Raw genomic sequence first — 16,845 nt, forward strand, 5'->3', positions numbered from 1 at the left:
CCCAGGGTCACCGCCCACCCCCCATCCCTGCCCTCCTGGCCTGACGTGACATAATATTACAAGGGAATCGATGCTCCTTTGCAGAGGAGAGATCTGGCTGACACCACCTGTTAGCCAGGTGACCAGACGGAACACGATAGTGCGGACGGTCATTATGTGCAAACATAAGTACACAAACATTACATCTGTACTTTCCTTCCGAAAACGTGTCACCTAGTTCTAATCCTGAGGAAACCATCAGAAAAATTTGGACTGTAGGGCGTTCTTAAGCCAACTGACCTGGACTCTTCAAAAAGGGAGACCGAGAGGGCATGAGGACAGTTCTAGATTAAAAGACACCAAAGATGTGGAACGTAGGACCGTAGGGGAAGGGAGGGAAATCTGAAGGGGGAGAAATCAGAGAGGGAGACAAACCATGAGACACTATGACCCCGGGAAACAAACTGAGGTTTTCAGAGGGGAGGGGGTGGGGGAAGGGGGTAACAAGGTGATGGGTATTGAGGAGGGCACGTGTTGTGATGAGCACTGGGTGTCATATGCAACTAATGAATCACTGAACACTACATCAAAAACTAATGATGATACAGTGTCTAACTGAACATTAAAAAGAAAAAAAGACACCAAAGGGACATAAAACCAGATGCAGTACTTGAACCTATGAAAGACACTGTTGGGACCACCAGAGACATTTAAAAAATTAAAATTTAAAAAATTCTACTGACATTAGCTATTATAAATTAGTGTTGATTTTCTAGATGTGATCGTGTTATTGTAGTTATGTAGGAGAATGTCCTTGTCCATAGGAGATACTTGACAAGGAATTTAGTAGCGAAATGTCACAATGTCTGAAAGTTAATTTTTGAATAGTTCGTCAACAGTCCGTATGTGAGAGAGAAAATAAATGAGGCCAAATGTTGACAGTTGGTGACTGGAGATGAAGAGTAAGCAATGTTGATTGAATTATTCTTTGGCTTATTTCTAAGGGTTTGAACATCTAAATATGAAAGGTTATGGGGGGAGAGTTCAGGTGGGAATAAAAAGGAGAGAGAAAAGTGGAATACATGAGACATAAGGGACATGGATTCAGGTACAATGTGTGGATCTTGTTGGCTCTCGCGTCCAACAGATCAACCCTAGGGACACATCGATGAGAGAATCAGGGAAATCTGAACACTGACCAGATGTTTGGTGAAATGAAGTATGTAGCAGGTGAAATGAGATTGGCTATAATTTTTTTTTTTATTTGAGAGAAAGCATGTGTGCAGGAGGGAGGGGGGACAGAGGGAGGGAGAGAATTTTAAGCAGGCTCCACCCCCAGCACGGAGCCCTCTGCAGATCTCCATCTCTCAACCCTGAGATCATGACCTGAGCCCGAATCAAGAGTCAGATGCTTTACTGACTGGGCCACTCAGGCGCCCTGGCTGTGATACTTGTTGAACCTGGGTCATTGGTCCATAGGGAGTGATTGTATTATTCTGTCTATTTTGCATGTTGGAAACTTCCATAGGAAAGTTGGGGGTGCAACTCAAAATTACATAGTAACATTGGACTTTGTCAGGGAATGAGTGACCAATAGGTAGTAAATGTGTTCCCATGGGTATTTGCTATTAAAGAATTACACAAAAGAGTGATAAGTTGTGAGATCAAGATTAATACCTGAATTTCTCTCACAGCAGTCATTTTAAGTGGGGGGGGGGCTGTGGAAGTGGAGGTTATGTGGAAATAATTGTCTCTTTCCCCATTGCGTGAAGCTCTTGGCCACCACAAAGAAAGCTAGAGCTGATGCATTGTCCGCATCACTTCCGAAGCTGATGGAGCGGTATTTACTGCTTCCACCTAAGTTCGAGAAAGTCAAGGTTTGTCTATTTCATCAGTTCTTTATGTAGCTAGGAGAGCTGTTACTGTCCTGCGGATTGCAGATGCTGCTGGACCTGCCAGCGCTAACTGAACATTCAGCTGAAGATAAAAACAAGGTTTTGGTGGGCGCCTGGGTGGCTCAGTTGGCTAAGCATCTGCCTTCAGCTCAAGTCATGATCCCAGGGTCCTGGGATCGAGCCCCACATCGGGCTCCCTGCTCAGCGGGGAGTCTGCTTCTCCCTCTCCCTCTGCCTGCCACTTCCCCTGCTCATGCTCTCTCTCCCTCTGTTAAATAAAATCTTAAAAACAAAAAACAAAAAAACCCCACAAGGTTTTGAAAGGAATGATCATTCAGGAAGGTCAGACAGACAAACCTCCTACTCCCCCAGCCTCCCCAGGTTCCGTGAGAGCTGCAGAGGTGAAAAACACTCAGATTTTTGCCTGCCTGTTGGTTAGGAGGACCAGTTAGGTTACAGTCAGATATCTCTTAGGAAATGATGAGCACGTGGTCTAGCCCCATGGTGGCCCTGAACAATTTAACTTTTATCTAAAGCAGAATTTTACAGTCAAGGGGGGCAGTAGTTTCTTTGTGTGTGTGTGTGTGTGTGTGTGTGTGTGTGTGTTTTGTTTTCTAAAAGAAATAGGATTGAAATAAAATGTGAATTGGACACTCATGTCCTAAGGGTTTTTTAAAGGAAACATTAGTGAGAATATTAACTTCCACTAGATAATATAAGCCATAAAGAGGAAAACAAGAGTAGACAAGGCTATGTACAGGAGAAGAAAAATTCAACTCTGAAAATGGTAAAAGACCATAACGAAACCTATGACTGGCAGACTTAATAGGAAAACAAACAAAACCAGATTTAGAAGGGATATCAAATCTGGGACCAAAAAGAAAAAAAAACCTCTTGGAACCAGTATGCATAACTTTCTTAACTTAGTATATACAAAGATAAGCAAAATAAGTTATTACGCTATTATTTAACCTCTGAATACAGCTTTCATTATTTAGACTAGATAACTTGATGGAAATAATTTAGAAACTGTAAAATAGTCACAAATATAAAATACACATGCATTTAGTGCTGCCTTTAAAGATTTACTTATTTGAGAGAGAGAATGTGTGCATGTGTGCGGGGAGGGCCAGGGGGAGAGAGAATCTCAAGCCAGCTCAGCGCTGAGCCGAGTCTCACGACCCCGACATCATGACCTGAGCTGAAATCAAGAGTCAGTTGCTTAACAGACTGTGCCAACCAGGCGCCCCTTAGTGCTGCTTTCAGATTTTTTTTCTAAGGTGTCGTCATAATAATTGTTTGCTTTGGAGGTTAAAGTTTGGACTTACAATTTGGGCTTTTCCGCTTGAGTATCTTTAAAGTTAAATAAAAGACATGTATATGCAAACGAGGCAAATTTGTTCCATCAAATCCCCTTTATACTTTGGTGTCACTTTCTGTATCCGTGGTAGACCAAGTGGCCACATTTCCTTGCCACCTCTCCTGTTGCTTAGTTCCCTCCCCTTTCACTGGGGGCCAGCACGGCGACTTGCTTTGACCGGCAGAACGCGGTGGAAGGCCAGCAGCTTGCACTGCTGCCCTCTGAACTACGGAGGGTGGTGAAGAGGCCTGGGGTAGCCTCCCCGAGGTTGAGAGACCACATGGGCCGAGGGGCAGCCGACAGCACCGGCAGACGCGTCCATGCAGGAGGCCCGCTGAGACCTCTCCACGCCTCACTTGTCAGATGACTGTGGCTGCGTGAACGGTCCCGGGCAAGACCGGCAGAACTGCCCCGATGCGCCCACCCCGAACTGCTGATCCGTGAACTCAGGTTGTTACCCTTCCCAGCAACGGGCTGCCTGGCATGGGAGACCTGTCATGAGTCACTTTTACCATCTGTTCGCACTTTGAACACCCAAGCCTTTGATGATCTCTTCTCATCATGGTTTCCACAGTTTTCAGACCTTACACTGACCTGGTCACTCTTCTCTGGACATAGCCCAGCTTGCCAAATCTCTCTTTACATCGTATAGCGCTCAGAATGGAAAACTGCTGCAAATACGCTTTGCCCCTTTCCAAGCGCTCCTGTTTTTCCCTAGGGCTCCTTCTCGTAACAAGCCCCGAAGCCTGAGCTTTACCTCTCATGCTTTTAACCCCCTCCCCCAGCAGCAGACTTTTCTCCTGTCTCAGGATCCAAGTCCACTGTTGTCAGCTTTATAATGCTTCCCTGTCTGACTTGCTCCCGACCCCAAGTTCTCTTGTCCTTCTTCTGTACGGCTCTTCGCACTGAGTGTTAGGTCTGCTGTGTCTGGCTCCTTCCCTAGGCTGTGAATTCCTTGCAAGCAGCTATTCTGTTTTATTTTTGTGCCTTCACACTTCACCCAGTACTTGGCATATTTTAAAAGCTCAGTGAATGTTTAATGAGTTGGATAATTATCTAATATTCTCCGGGTATTAAAATACATTATCTTCTCGTCTGCATTTTTCCACAAGGCCATCAAGAGAGACCATCAGATTCCTGTTTATATCAAGATGTAAGAGCATGTCCATTGAATTTTTCCCTGTTTACCAACTCAGCCCACCCACTATTATGCTGCTTTCTTTTCAAATGCTTTCAAGCCTGCTGAAGAATTTTGATGGAGATGTTTGTTTATTTACTGTTTCTGGAATGTGCTCACTCATTCTTGAACATTGAGGCATTTGCTTTATTTTGGTTTTTCATTTCTTTCATTCACTGCCGTACAAAATCACTTGCGGTAATTTCAAGATGACATGCACACTCCAGTGTATTTTACTCCTGTGGCATATCAACAGTTGGGGTTGGTAAATTTTAACTATTAATACAATAGTAGTACTTTAGGCTGTTAAAGTGCCTCACCATTTGCAAAATGTTTCCCCAGATCTGATCTGATCCGAGCCTCACTCGAAGCTCCGTTTCGTAGGTCGTGATGCCTAACTGTGGTTTTCGGTCAGGGAAAGAGCTTAGAGAGAGAGAGGTCACCTGACCGGGTAGAGAAGAGTTAAGAATTGAACCCAAGGGGGCGCCTGGGTGGCACAGCGGTTGAGCGTCTGCCTTCGGCTCAGGGCGTGATCCCAGCGTTGTGGGATCGAGCCCCACATCAGGCTCCTCTGCTATGAGCCTGCTTCTTCCTCTCCCACTCCCTCTGCCTGTGTTCCCTGTCTCGCTGCCTGTCTCTATCTCTGTCAAATAAATAAATAAAAAATCTTAAAAAAAAAAAAAAGAATTGAAGCCAAGGCTCGCAGAGCAAGTTAGAAGCCGGTTTAGGATCTGGGCTCTGGTGCCTTATGCTCATTCTGCTCTGTCCTGATTAAAGAGAGCTTCTCTCGTGGAGAAGGACAAGCACACAACAACGGTTGAACAGCTCTGCTTTCCCCCCTTGCATTTCCTGTTCTTGTCATTCTCCAGCCTTTTCTCCTCCAGGCCTTTTCCTTTTTATTCTTTTTTCCTCCCTTCCTGTTCTGCGCATATCCGTTGGGTCTGTGTTCTGCTTGCCTGCTGATTTTGTTTTGGGGCCGCAGGGACAGAAGAAAGAAACTGATGTGGGTTGGGCCCTGCCCCCGGACCCCCCTGTTACCAGGTCTGTGTGGTCACCGAGCAGGATAGGTGAAGTCATCGTTCCTACAGATGACAAGAGGCGGCTCAGAGATTCACCCAGTTACTATCTACCGCCATATCCATCTTCTCCCCGCAAATTGTCTGAATAAGGATTTCAAGTGGAAATATCTTCCCTTGGAAGTGATTTTGGGCAGAATTTACTATGCTTTTCTGTTGGTTTTGTTTTGTTTTAAAGGGCTCCCTCCATGATGGTTTTCCTTTTTGCTGTGGTATTTTCCTGTTTCGAGAGTGTGAGAGGGTGGTTGAAGAAGGCCTGGGGAAGGCCGCTCCACCTCTTGCCTTCTGGGGTGCTTGCCCTCATTCGGTGTAGGTCACTGTTGAGACGGAAACTGGTACCTGGGTAGGGGTCGCACACACACGCAGCCCTTTTATCCACCTCTCATACCTCAGCAAGAACTAGTGTCTCAGATGGGTCGTTACAGAGACCAGAGCTCCAAGGAGCTGGGACCCGGGACAGGTGAGACACCGCGGGGAAGGGCAGGGCTGCAGCCTGGGGGTCTGGCACCGTGGGCGGGCCTGGGGGGGGCACACTGGTGCATCCCTTGCACAATGGCAGTGAGGACTAGTGCCCACGAGGACCAGCGTCACGCCTTCTCCTTGACCTCCCACGTTTCATCTCGAGTCAGTCTTGGTGCTGCGGAAGTCAATGAGGTGACCACGCTTCTGAGTTTTAGCAGTTGGGCCGCACGCACAGCCCCCGTTGGCTCTCTCTTGCCTCCTGTGAAGGACTGGTACCTTCCAGAGATGATAAGCATCTCTCTCCTTAAAGTGAATTTCAACAACATGCAACCTGGTGGCCTCATCATTACAAACCACTAAATGTTAGAGATGGAAGGAAATAGTCTCTGTGATGGCTGTGCATAGTCATAAAGCATCTCTTATTTCCCCACTTTCTAGACAATTGCAACACGACTTTCCCAGGGCCCTGATTTTCAGCACGGATGATTTTTTCTTCAGGGAAGACGGTGCCTATGAGTTCAATCCTGACTTCCTGGAGGAAGCGCATGAGTGGAACCAGAAAAGAGGTGACAAATTCCTTTCCAAATTCCCCGGGAAATCCTATTGTGCACGTAGGTTGTAGCTGCTGCAGAATGAATACGTTTTCTAGAAGGAGAGTAATCAAAAGTTCTGCCATTCCCTCCCCCCCCAAACAGAATTTCAGAGTATAACCTCCCTAGATTCCAGGAAAAAGAAAATGATTGGTGATGGGTTCTGAAATACGTGGCACTAAAGTTGTGTAATGAGGACAACTGTGATAAAAAAATAACAAAATATGGAGTACGCTCACCCTTCTGATTGTTGCATGTTGTTCACTGTTATGTAACATTGTGTTGCAGCCAGAAGAGCAATGAGGAATGGCATATCCCCCATTATTATTGATAATACCAACCTCCACGCCTGGGAAATGAAGCCCTATGCAGTCATGGTAGGAAGAAGCATCATTCCGAATTTTCAGTTACGGACATTTTGTGAGAAAGTTGCAACATTTGTTCTTTCCTCTTCTTCTGATCTGCCACGATCTCATCTTTATTAATCGTAGCTCTCTCAGGGTGCAGGTAAAGAGGTTTCATTTTAGTGTTTCTCTGTTGTTCCATGGCTCAAAGTCGCTGAGATGCTAATATCACCTCAGGGTACATTATTAAATCGTCCTTGGTCCGAATTCTTGATAGTGTTTCTGTCTTGATTGTTTTCCCAAGGGCGGACATACAGGCACGGGAGCAGCCTCTGAGACGTGCAGGGAAATACGGGACGCACGATGCTACCCGCAGAGTGGCAGATGCTAATGAGACACTTGTGTCTTTGGCGAGCCGGGGATTTCAGTGCTGGGTACTCTTGCTGCCGGAGAGTCCGGGGCAACTTTTTTTTTCTTTGGTTTAAAAACAGACGGAGGATTAGCACTGTAACCCTATTAGGATACTAGCATATAAATATACAAAGATAACAACTCGGCTCTCTATTGTCAGAATAGGAAAGAACAGTAAGATGAATAAAACATTGTGCGTATTTTTAATTTTGAAATACGTCTGATCTTTTTTCAGACATATTTCACCTCTTACGGTAATAAGTTTTCACTTCCTATCGGGTATATAGACAGGAGAAAAGATCCTGAAACACACAGGGCAGGAGGAAGGCAGCTGAGCAGTCTAATTTTGTCACACACAGTCCCCACGTGGCTAACTGTAAAGGGAATATCTCTAAATGGGGCTTGTGGCAATCTATTTATGGCTTCTTTTTAATTTGGGGGCAAACTAGCTTCTATACACGTGTGCTTTTCTCGAACTGTACGTCCGTCAGGGTTACTTGGGCCCAGCCTGTGGGACTCAGGGTGCATGTAGGAAGGGATGAACACCAGCTTTGTGGTCACTTCGGTTCACGGACCAAGAGTCCCCTTGGGAGAGAAGTGAGCAGGGACATAATAGTCTAATCAAGGCACAACTCAAAATCAAGAGTTAGCAGAATGGCTGAAGGGAAGACATTTTACTTTTTTATTTTTTATTATCTAGAATGTACAATCTTTTTCAGCCATCCACAGTTATTAGTAAGACCCAGAAATTAGATATTTTCCATTTATGATATTTGAATCCTTCTCTAATTAGAGGGGTCCCTCTCAAGAATGAAGAGGAAATCTTTTTACTTTGCTCTTTTCGTTCTGTATAACACAATAAACAACAGTGATAATAAAGTTCAGATTTTGAGATTAAAAAAAGTAGTAGCCAATTTATGAATGCAAAGAATATTTGGATGTTTATATGGAGACTATAATCATTTTCTAAACTCGAGGAAGATGGGGCACAGTGCCTTGGGCCCAACTGTGTTGCATAGAGGGGAAAGCTCATTTTGGCGGGTAGAGTTTGTAAAGAGTATGGGAAAATCCTTTTATTTCATAAGCTCTGTTGCTATGGTACCCTCACTTTCTACCCAACACGTGAGGGATGGGACAGGGCATTTGACAGAAGAAACTCTATGATAATCATATAATGGACTTTGAGAAGCCACTGAATGCATTTCTCATACCTGTGAACAGGATATTTAAAACTAGTTCAGCTATCTATTTTTAAAAATGTCCCAAATCAAAGAACCTTTATAATTTTCCTACATACTAGATCAAATGGACCAAAACTGATCACTGGGAGCCATGCTATAATCTGAGAGTGGCTAAGTATGGAAATAAACCAACTGTGCTTGTTAGGATAAACTCAGGCCTTGGATTACTGGTAAAACGGAGGAATTGTAGAAAGGATTTGTAGTAAATGTGAAATGGCAGCATAAACATTCCCAAACATACATACCATGTCTTCAATGTTTTATGTACTTTTGAAAAATCAGGCACTTGAAAATAACTATGAAGTTATATTCCGAGAACCTGACACTCGCTGGAAATTCAACGTTCAAGAGTTAGCAAGGTACTTCTTTGTTTTTCTAGTTCCTCATTATGTATCCTGCTATTTTCAGGTATTTCAGACCGAACAAAAGAATCTTTTCAGGCTGGAAATGGACATGGTAGTTTTCAGGCCAGAAATGGTAATTCTTGGAAATTGATAACTTTGGAATTATTAATGTGAAGACTTTAGTTTTGGGTCAGTTTTCTAATATAATGCTAAATGCTAAACCTTGGCTTGGACTTGGTCCTTTTAAAGGACACATTTAACTTTCTGCTGAAATGCTTCCTCATTAATGAGCGTTTGAAAGCACTTTTCTCTGCATGGGATTGCATATGTCAGTGGTGTTTCTGCGTTTAGGCTGAATAAAGATCTTTAGATGTTGACCAGTCTGTGGTTCATTTATGGTCTAGATGCTGCTTCTGATTTATAAAGCAATACATGTCCAAGCGACACTAACTTGTTGACTGAGTGCATGAGTTCTAATATTCACTATCTGTGTTATTAGATAATGCCAGTGATTTAAAGTAACCAGTGAGATCAGAATTTACTTTTCAGGAATATGACCAGTTCATTCTACGGTTACAAGCAGATAGCGTTTCCAAAGTGGGTCTGTGGCGCACCCCCATCAGGCTTGCTTGAGGGGGTTGTAGAAATCCTAGTTCGTGAGCCCGGTTCGTAGTGGGAATCTCTGGTAATCGCATCTCGAGCTATATCCCCAGTGAGCTCTCATGCCCGCTTGCATTTAAGATTATTTTACTTAGCATCTGTAAGTATCTAGGATGGACTGACATGAATGGATTATAGAGATATGCATGATTAACAGGCAAACATATAATAAAAGATCTCACCGTGTTCTTTTATGTCGTGAGGCACAGAATTGAGATTTCCAGAAACAAAGCCATTTGTGAAGCTCTTGCTCTTTGCCAGCCTCAGGGCGGCGTGCAAAACGGCCGTGGAGCCTGAAAGATGAGCTCCTTAAGGAGACCTTATGCTTCTGTGAGAGTTCAATCCTGAGAGGAGGGAGTGCATCTCTGTTAAATACAAGTAACTCCTTTTGATATGCTGCCTTAAGTAAATGTTTGCATTTGTTCCCACGCAGAAGAAACATTCATGGAGTCCCCAGAGAAAAAATCCACCGAATGAAGGAGCGGTACGAACATGATGTTACCTTTCACAGCGTGCTTCACGCAGAGAAGCCAAGCAGAATGAACAGAAACCAGGACAGGAATGACAGGAGTAACGCGTCCCCTTCCAACGGCGCCCGATACTGGCATCCCTACGTGGAGTTTCCCAACCGGAGGGCTCCTGGCGGCTTCACAAACGAGGGCTCCTTTAACAGAAGAGGCGGTTGTCACCATGGATATTAGGAGGCCTATCTTACAGGCATTCGAAATTTTCCTAAATCAGTTTTTACTGCAAATTTTGGTATTTATTCTTGGTTCGGTTTCCGTCAGAGCTCTAATTCCAGTGTAAATAGTTGGACCTGAAAGTTTTTGAGCAGAAGTCGTTATACTTTATCTTCACCAAGCATTTGTTAAAGTGCTCCTATGTGCATGGTGTGCTGCTGGGAATTCTGCAGATTGAATTAAACAAAGTCCCTTTCCCTAGGGAAACCGGGACTTGGAAACTGAAACCCGAGAACGTGCCCAAGCACAGAGGCATCACCTAAGTCGATATAGAGAAGCTTCAGTGCCACTTTCTCTGAAGTAATCTCTTTTTCCAGGAAATTCATCTCCATCAGGAAAGTTGGAAAGGTGGGGGAGAAGAGGGAGGCAGGAAACATGTTAGTGCCATTGCTACTTTGATAATCTGTGTATCCCAAAATGTGAGATGTGTGGCTGTCAACGATGACACCGATTTTCCTTTAAAATGCACATGCTAGAAAGCATACAGCTAAGGGAATATTGTCCTTCGAAGTAGACGCTTTGGGAAATTACTCCTTTATTTTAGTGATGTGTCGTTGTTAAAAATGTTGGATCCTTCTTTTTAAAATTTTTTTGAGAGACAGCAAGAGAGAGTGAACGGGGGAGGGGGAGAGGGAGTGGGAGAGAGAATCCTAAGCATGCTCCTTGCTCAGTGTGGAGCCCGCTGCGGGGCTCAATCTCACGACCTTGAGATATGACCCGACCTGAAATCAAGAGATGGGTGCCCAACCGACTGAACCACCCAGGAGCTCCTGTCAAATCCTTCTTAACTGCTATACAAGCTAGTGAGGGAAATCAGTGTCATTATTTAAAGTCACACCTTGGTTTTAAATTACCACTTTATTGAATAAGATTAAACCTGATTAACTTTTGGCTGTTGTGCTAATAGTGTAAATAAAAGAAGCCTGACTTTATAAAACACCATTTTTTAAGAGGAAGAGTTAAGCAGTTTTAAAAATTATGCCTATAAATAGACATGCGTGCGATCAGTTGGCTGCCCAGATGTTTGGGAGTGCGAGGAATTAAACATCCCAAGACAGAAATCATACAGGGGTATGTCAAAGCCATGCCCGTTGAAAGATGACCAGTCGTGGTGTTTTATGTGGCATTAAGTCAATAAAGTTCTACCACAACTCTGGAATGTCCCTCTTATACCAATACTGAATTCATGATTCCAAATTCAATCTCAGCAGGTTAGAATCAGATTAATGTGGTGTGAGGCCATGATAGGTAAGACCATGTAGGATGTATGCTTTATTTCTTGTTGGCCAACAGCTTTCTAACGTTCTGTGAAATATGATTTTAAGTGTCCTATATAATGGTGCTTTTATGGTAATTAAAAATTATATATGGTGTTGCTTTCTATGGATTTGTCATTGAATCTAAACTCTTTTTGGTTCAACGATATAAAAAAGTTAGTTACCTAAATCCCATAGAATTCTACCATATTAAGAACCAATTTTTCTAGATCATAAACTTATTTACCAGTCTCCTTTAATAAATCGGAGACATAAAGACCAAAGCAACCTTGCATTCTACATGCTTAAATTATTTGATCTGTGCACATTAGAAAGACTATTAACGTTAACATTACAATACCGACCCTATTGAAATCTTACCACTATGTAACCACTATGAAGTGGCCCCAGGTTTAGATCCACAGCTTTTAAAGAGCTCAGAAGAGTAGTTTCCCTATCTCTTTTTCTTATATGACTCCTGAAATACTTGGTTTGGAAACATAAAAAGAATTGATTAAATGCTGCCAGCTTTATCCCAGCTAGAAGTGATCTATTTTTTTCTCTCAATTCCCAAGTTTGCTGATTCATATATAATTTTTGAACACTCAACTTTAGCCTGTAGTGTTTTGTATGACTAACATTTGCATTGTTCGCATAGCTGGCATAGGGCTTTATGTACAAGATAGGCTCTCGTTAAGTGATTGTTGAATAACTCAAGTTGCTTTTACCTTTTATCCCTTATCATACAGTGTACATTCTTGACTTTGTAATCATTGTCACTTCTTAGGGGATAATAGCCACATATACTTTTTTTTTTGATGTAAAGTTCAGTGATTCATTAGTTGCGTATAACACCCAGTGCACCATGCAATACGTGCCCTCCTTACTACCCATCATCGGCCTATCCCATTCCCCCACCACCCTCCCCTCTGAAGTGCTCAGTTTGTTTCTCAGAGTCCAGTCTCTCATGCTTCATCCCCCCTTCTGAATATCCACAGATACTTAGGCCTCATAGTCTGCTTATATAGCTTTGCTATATCATTTACAACATATAAAAAAGGAGTGTGTGCATGAGATCTCTCTATGATCTAAATGGTAATGCAGAATGGGGGAGGTACTAGCAATTCAGGTTTTCTAGGAATGAAAAAAAAGACAAAATTCTTATAATTCCTTTTGTTTACCTGAGATTCAAGTTTTATTTCCTGTTCTAGAGTGGATCACTTGGGAAATGATTGGGGTGTGAGGATCAAATTGTTTTATGAACAAAATTTAAATTACATATTAATAAGACTGGCAGTACACCTGAGTTAAAAAACTGCAGAATGGACTATTATGTTAATAATTTCTAGAGGAGAGAAAAATCACGGATCACAGTTATGAAAGAAAAAAAAACCTGCTTCTTAAAAGATTTATTCTTGGGTTTGAAATGTGTTTATATTTGAAAACATATTTTATATAAATTTAAGACCAATTAAAAAACGTGATTGAAGAGCTTCTCCATGCTATTAGCTCCTAGTAGAACTGCGTTCTCTTTTCTCTATTAAGCACAGGAAGGTAACAGATAAGAAAGTCCTCTCATAGTGAACTATTACTGCCTGCCTTGGCAGTTAGAGAAAACGAGGTTTGAAGGAAGTACTTGCTGAGTCCTGTGATAGGGCTACAAATACAGTAGGTAGAATCACTGCCAGTTTGAAGGAAAGATTTTCTCCTAAGTTGCAGATGATCATTTTGTTAAAAAAAACATGAACACTATGAAATCTGATTTAAAGCATTTGAATTTTTAATTAAAATAATTCAGCGATCACACTGGAATCATAAAAAGGAATTACACTGAAGATTCTGTTTTTCTTGCAGCTATGCTGACTTAAGGTTGAAGAATTGGTCTAAAGAAAACACCACTGTTGTTTCTTAAGGAAAAGTAGTTCATAGGGGTTTACCTCCGAAAAACAAAACAAAAGAAAACCACCTAAAATAGGAACTAAACTAAAAGGAGTTACAGGAGTCAAAATAACTGTACTTAGAAACCCAGTTTCATTGAACTAAGGACACAATTTAAATCAAAAGGTATGTTTACTTTGTAAAATATACCTGATCAAATCCAGTGATCGAATCTAGTCATAAAGATTTAAAGATTTTTTTCTTGATTAGTTAATAAATATATAGTCGATTTCCAGACATATAACTGAAATAAAAGTATATCATTACAGAGACAGGCCAGGGCCATTCCTGAGACAGACAAGCACACAGGGAGAATTGGGACTGTGTCCTTTTTTTCTCTTTGGGCAAATCCTGCCGTACCTGATGCAAATCCTGCCGGCTGAAGCTGTATTTTCTACAAATTGGAAAGGCTGAGTCAGTCGCTGATTCATTGTCATTTTTGTTTTTGTCGCCTTTGCGGTCTCATAGATGTCCTTTTCGCTGTACTTGCATCGCGCCCGTCAGTCTCCTGCTCTTCGGTGCGGGCTTGGGGGCTCCTCCATCCCGAGAGCCCGGATGCAGGAGAATGCCCTTTCGGCCTGACATAATCTTTTGAGCTCTCGGGAGCAGTCCTAGCAGAGTCACTGAGAGACATAAGTTGATTTTCTCCTGCTGAACCTGACAAAAGGGCTTGAGTGTTTATCAATGCGAGTTCCTCGTCCGCTATTGAATCACTTTCCAAAAGGGAAAGGTCATGAAATTTAAGTGGAGTCATCTGAGGAGAATTCAACTCTTTCTTCTTTATAGGTGTTCCATGTCTGGTGCCGCAAGTCCGTGGGGGCTGAAATGCCTTCTGTGCAGCTGGAGAAACAAATGTACAGATGGGACTGACAGGTGGAGGTAAAGGCAGTCTACTCAAAAAATCCAAGGCTTTTCTCTTCTTGCAGTTTTTTGGGTCATCCATCTCTTTCTCCCCTTTACAATAAGACTTTGAAGTCATTTGGGCTGATCCAGGTGTGGGAACAGACTTCTCTTCCAGCTTACAAAGTGATAAAGGACTCTGGTGATTCATCTCACTACTGGGAGAAGACATCTAATAAAAAGACAAAAAGCAGCCTAGATAATTATGCACTAATATATAAAACATCATCAAATTAGCCTTTCATTAGAATTTTTTTCAAAGATTTATTTATTTTAGAGAGAGAGAGAGCGAGCAGGGGGAGGGGCAGAGGGAAAGGGAGACAGAGAATCTCAAGCAGACTCCCCACTGAGTGTGGAGCCCGACACAGGGCTCAGTCCCAACCATGAGATCGTGACCTGAGCTGAAACCAGAGTTGGACACTTAACCGACTGAGCCACCCCTGTGCCCCTCATTAGAAATATTTAAGCACAGAAATACCACACACATTCTCACTCCCCTCATGACTCATAGGTCAGATGATTTATATGATTGTGCTCATTCCAGAAGGAAATGGTTTTGCATAAAAGAACATAAAAATGACATTAAAAGAAAGGAGAATGAAGACTGTACTGAAAGACAAAAAAGGAGGTAGGGGGACATAACTCATGCCCTAATCTTTTCTTTTTTATTAAGAGTTTAAACAAAGATAAACATTTTTAAACCATTTTAAGAGCACAGACTGGGTTCTAGTAGGTATACTTTTCTATTTTGTGATTTTAGGCAATTGTTCAACCTCTCTAGGCCATAGTTTTCTCATCTGTAATATGGAAATAATTTCCATCCCATGGATCATTGTGAAGATTAAGTGAGTTAATATGGATATACCTAGCAACTGTTAGCTACTTAAGAATTAGTCATCAGCCAGTATTATAGACCTTATGGCTTGATTTGCATGTACTGTGATTTAGAGTTAAATCAAACTGAGCTTAGAAACAACCCTAGTGAACAGAATAGTCCTCCAAGCAAAAGGACACAAGCGAAGTATTTTCCATCACATGTAACTGCAATGCTAAATATGAAAGCACCTGCTTGTAAAATGTGTCCCTAAAGAATGTTACATTCTGGCTTTGATAAACAAGGTAGAATTTCCAGATAACCTATACTTACAGGAGCCAGATAACAATTAACCATACTTTCTAGGTAAGTTTACATTTTACCAAGTTTAGTAGGTAAACGCCAAAATATATTATTGCCTTCATTTATAATATTTATAAAATTCCTTAAATTTACATTAACTTACCAGAAATTTATTTCCCATGCCAAGGACTGTTTGAGCAGCGTGTAGCTCTGAAGCATAGTCTTTAGTCGGGGTGGACAACTTGGGATCATTTACATTAAGTATATGCATAAGTTTGTTTTCTGCATCATTGCAAAACATACCAATATTCTAAGAAAATAAATGGGAAAAGCTGTTTTGTAAAATGAAATTGCACATATTCATGTTTTCAGAAAATGTTACTTTGAAAACCAGAAATAAAAGGTTCAGACCAGAAGAAAAAGAATGACACACCCCAAATTTGATAGCAATGGTCAGTCTGCCAGTGTAAAAATGCAAAGCCAACACAGTTGTTGGAGGGAGAGAGGGAGTCTGTGTATGTCAGGTAAGGAAAGAGATGGGAGAGATCTTTCCAAATCATCCAGTTTCATAAGCAAGGTTTCACATGATACTGGATTCGGAGCTGGAAGACAGTCTCAAGCTCCAACTCTTCCTACCTGTTGGCTGTAAAACATCTACCATCTACAGAGTATGCCTTAGGTTAGTAGTAAGATGGGAGAATCACCTCGTGTCTGTTCCAAGAATTAGCTGAAAAAATGTGCAGGTTAAACCACATAAAACTGTTGTTTCAGAAGTTACCATTGGTCAAATACCAGCAATTTTATAGGATTTAACCTAATTCATGAGAATATTTTGTAAAACTTAACAATGCTATGTAAATGACAGCCAGTTGTCTCTGAGCCGCCCTTGCACAGTCAGAGAAAACCTGGATGTACTCCGTATGGGAGCCGAGCAATGAAGACAACCCCCAGGCCGCCCTCCAATTTAGAAACCAGATAAGTCAGGGTGTTAATATTCTCTATGTGTATTGAGTCTTTAGGTAAAATATTCCTTCACATAGCTGGCTACTCTAATGCTTTTAAAACATAATTTTATTTATATATATTTTGAATAACACACATTTCAAATATTAAACAAAGAGGCTTATTTTGAAGATTCTTTACCAGTTAGCAATTTATAAAATCCAAAATTTTATTGGAAGGCAACACTGCAACATACTTAAGCCATCATTCAGATGGCTTAAGTATGAATCCTGCTTCTAACAACTTGGCTGTGCGACTTAACCTCTTTTTCATCAATAAAATGGGAAAAAGCTCCCTACCTCATAGGATTGGTGATAGAATCAAATCCAACAGGCTTGGAACAAAGCCTGACA

The 16,845-nt window shown here is 41.9% G+C and overlaps 2 protein-coding genes across 5 annotated transcripts in view; one reads left to right on the plus strand and one right to left on the minus strand.

Annotated features, from left to right (window-relative positions):
- N4BP2L1 (NEDD4 binding protein 2 like 1) overlaps positions 1-11,656 on the plus strand; it is a 28,488-nt gene extending 16,832 nt beyond the window's left edge. For 2 of the 4 annotated variants that reach the window (XM_045796990.2, XM_087865215.1), the window contains exons 2-5: positions 6,388-6,515; positions 6,828-6,916; positions 8,818-8,894; positions 9,973-11,656. In XM_045796990.2, coding sequence (XP_045652946.2) covers positions 6,388-6,515; positions 6,828-6,916; positions 8,818-8,894; positions 9,973-10,240 — 562 coding nt within the window. In that variant the 3' untranslated portion in view covers positions 10,241-11,656. Of the gene's footprint in view, positions 1-6,387; positions 6,516-6,827; positions 6,917-8,817; positions 8,895-8,943; positions 9,013-9,972 lie in introns of all 4 variants that reach the window. The other 2 variants (XM_045796993.2, XM_045796994.2) reach the window with 2 other exon arrangements.
- Positions 11,657-13,261: 1,605 nt separating this feature from the next.
- BRCA2 (BRCA2 DNA repair associated) overlaps positions 13,262-16,845 on the minus strand; it is a 59,487-nt gene continuing 55,903 nt past the window's right edge. Inside the window, exons 26-27 of the mRNA XM_045796995.2 lie at positions 15,654-15,800; positions 13,262-14,545 (exon numbers count right to left, since the gene is read on the minus strand). Coding sequence (XP_045652951.2) covers positions 13,907-14,545; positions 15,654-15,800 — 786 coding nt within the window. The 3' untranslated portion in view covers positions 13,262-13,906. The remainder of the gene's footprint in view (positions 14,546-15,653; positions 15,801-16,845) is intronic.

The sequence above is a fragment of the Ursus americanus genome, chromosome 10 (genome assembly GCF_024610735.1).
Source record: "Ursus americanus isolate L20-20 chromosome 10, mUrsAme1.1.p, whole genome shotgun sequence".
NCBI lineage: Eukaryota > Metazoa > Chordata > Mammalia > Carnivora > Ursidae > Ursus > Ursus americanus.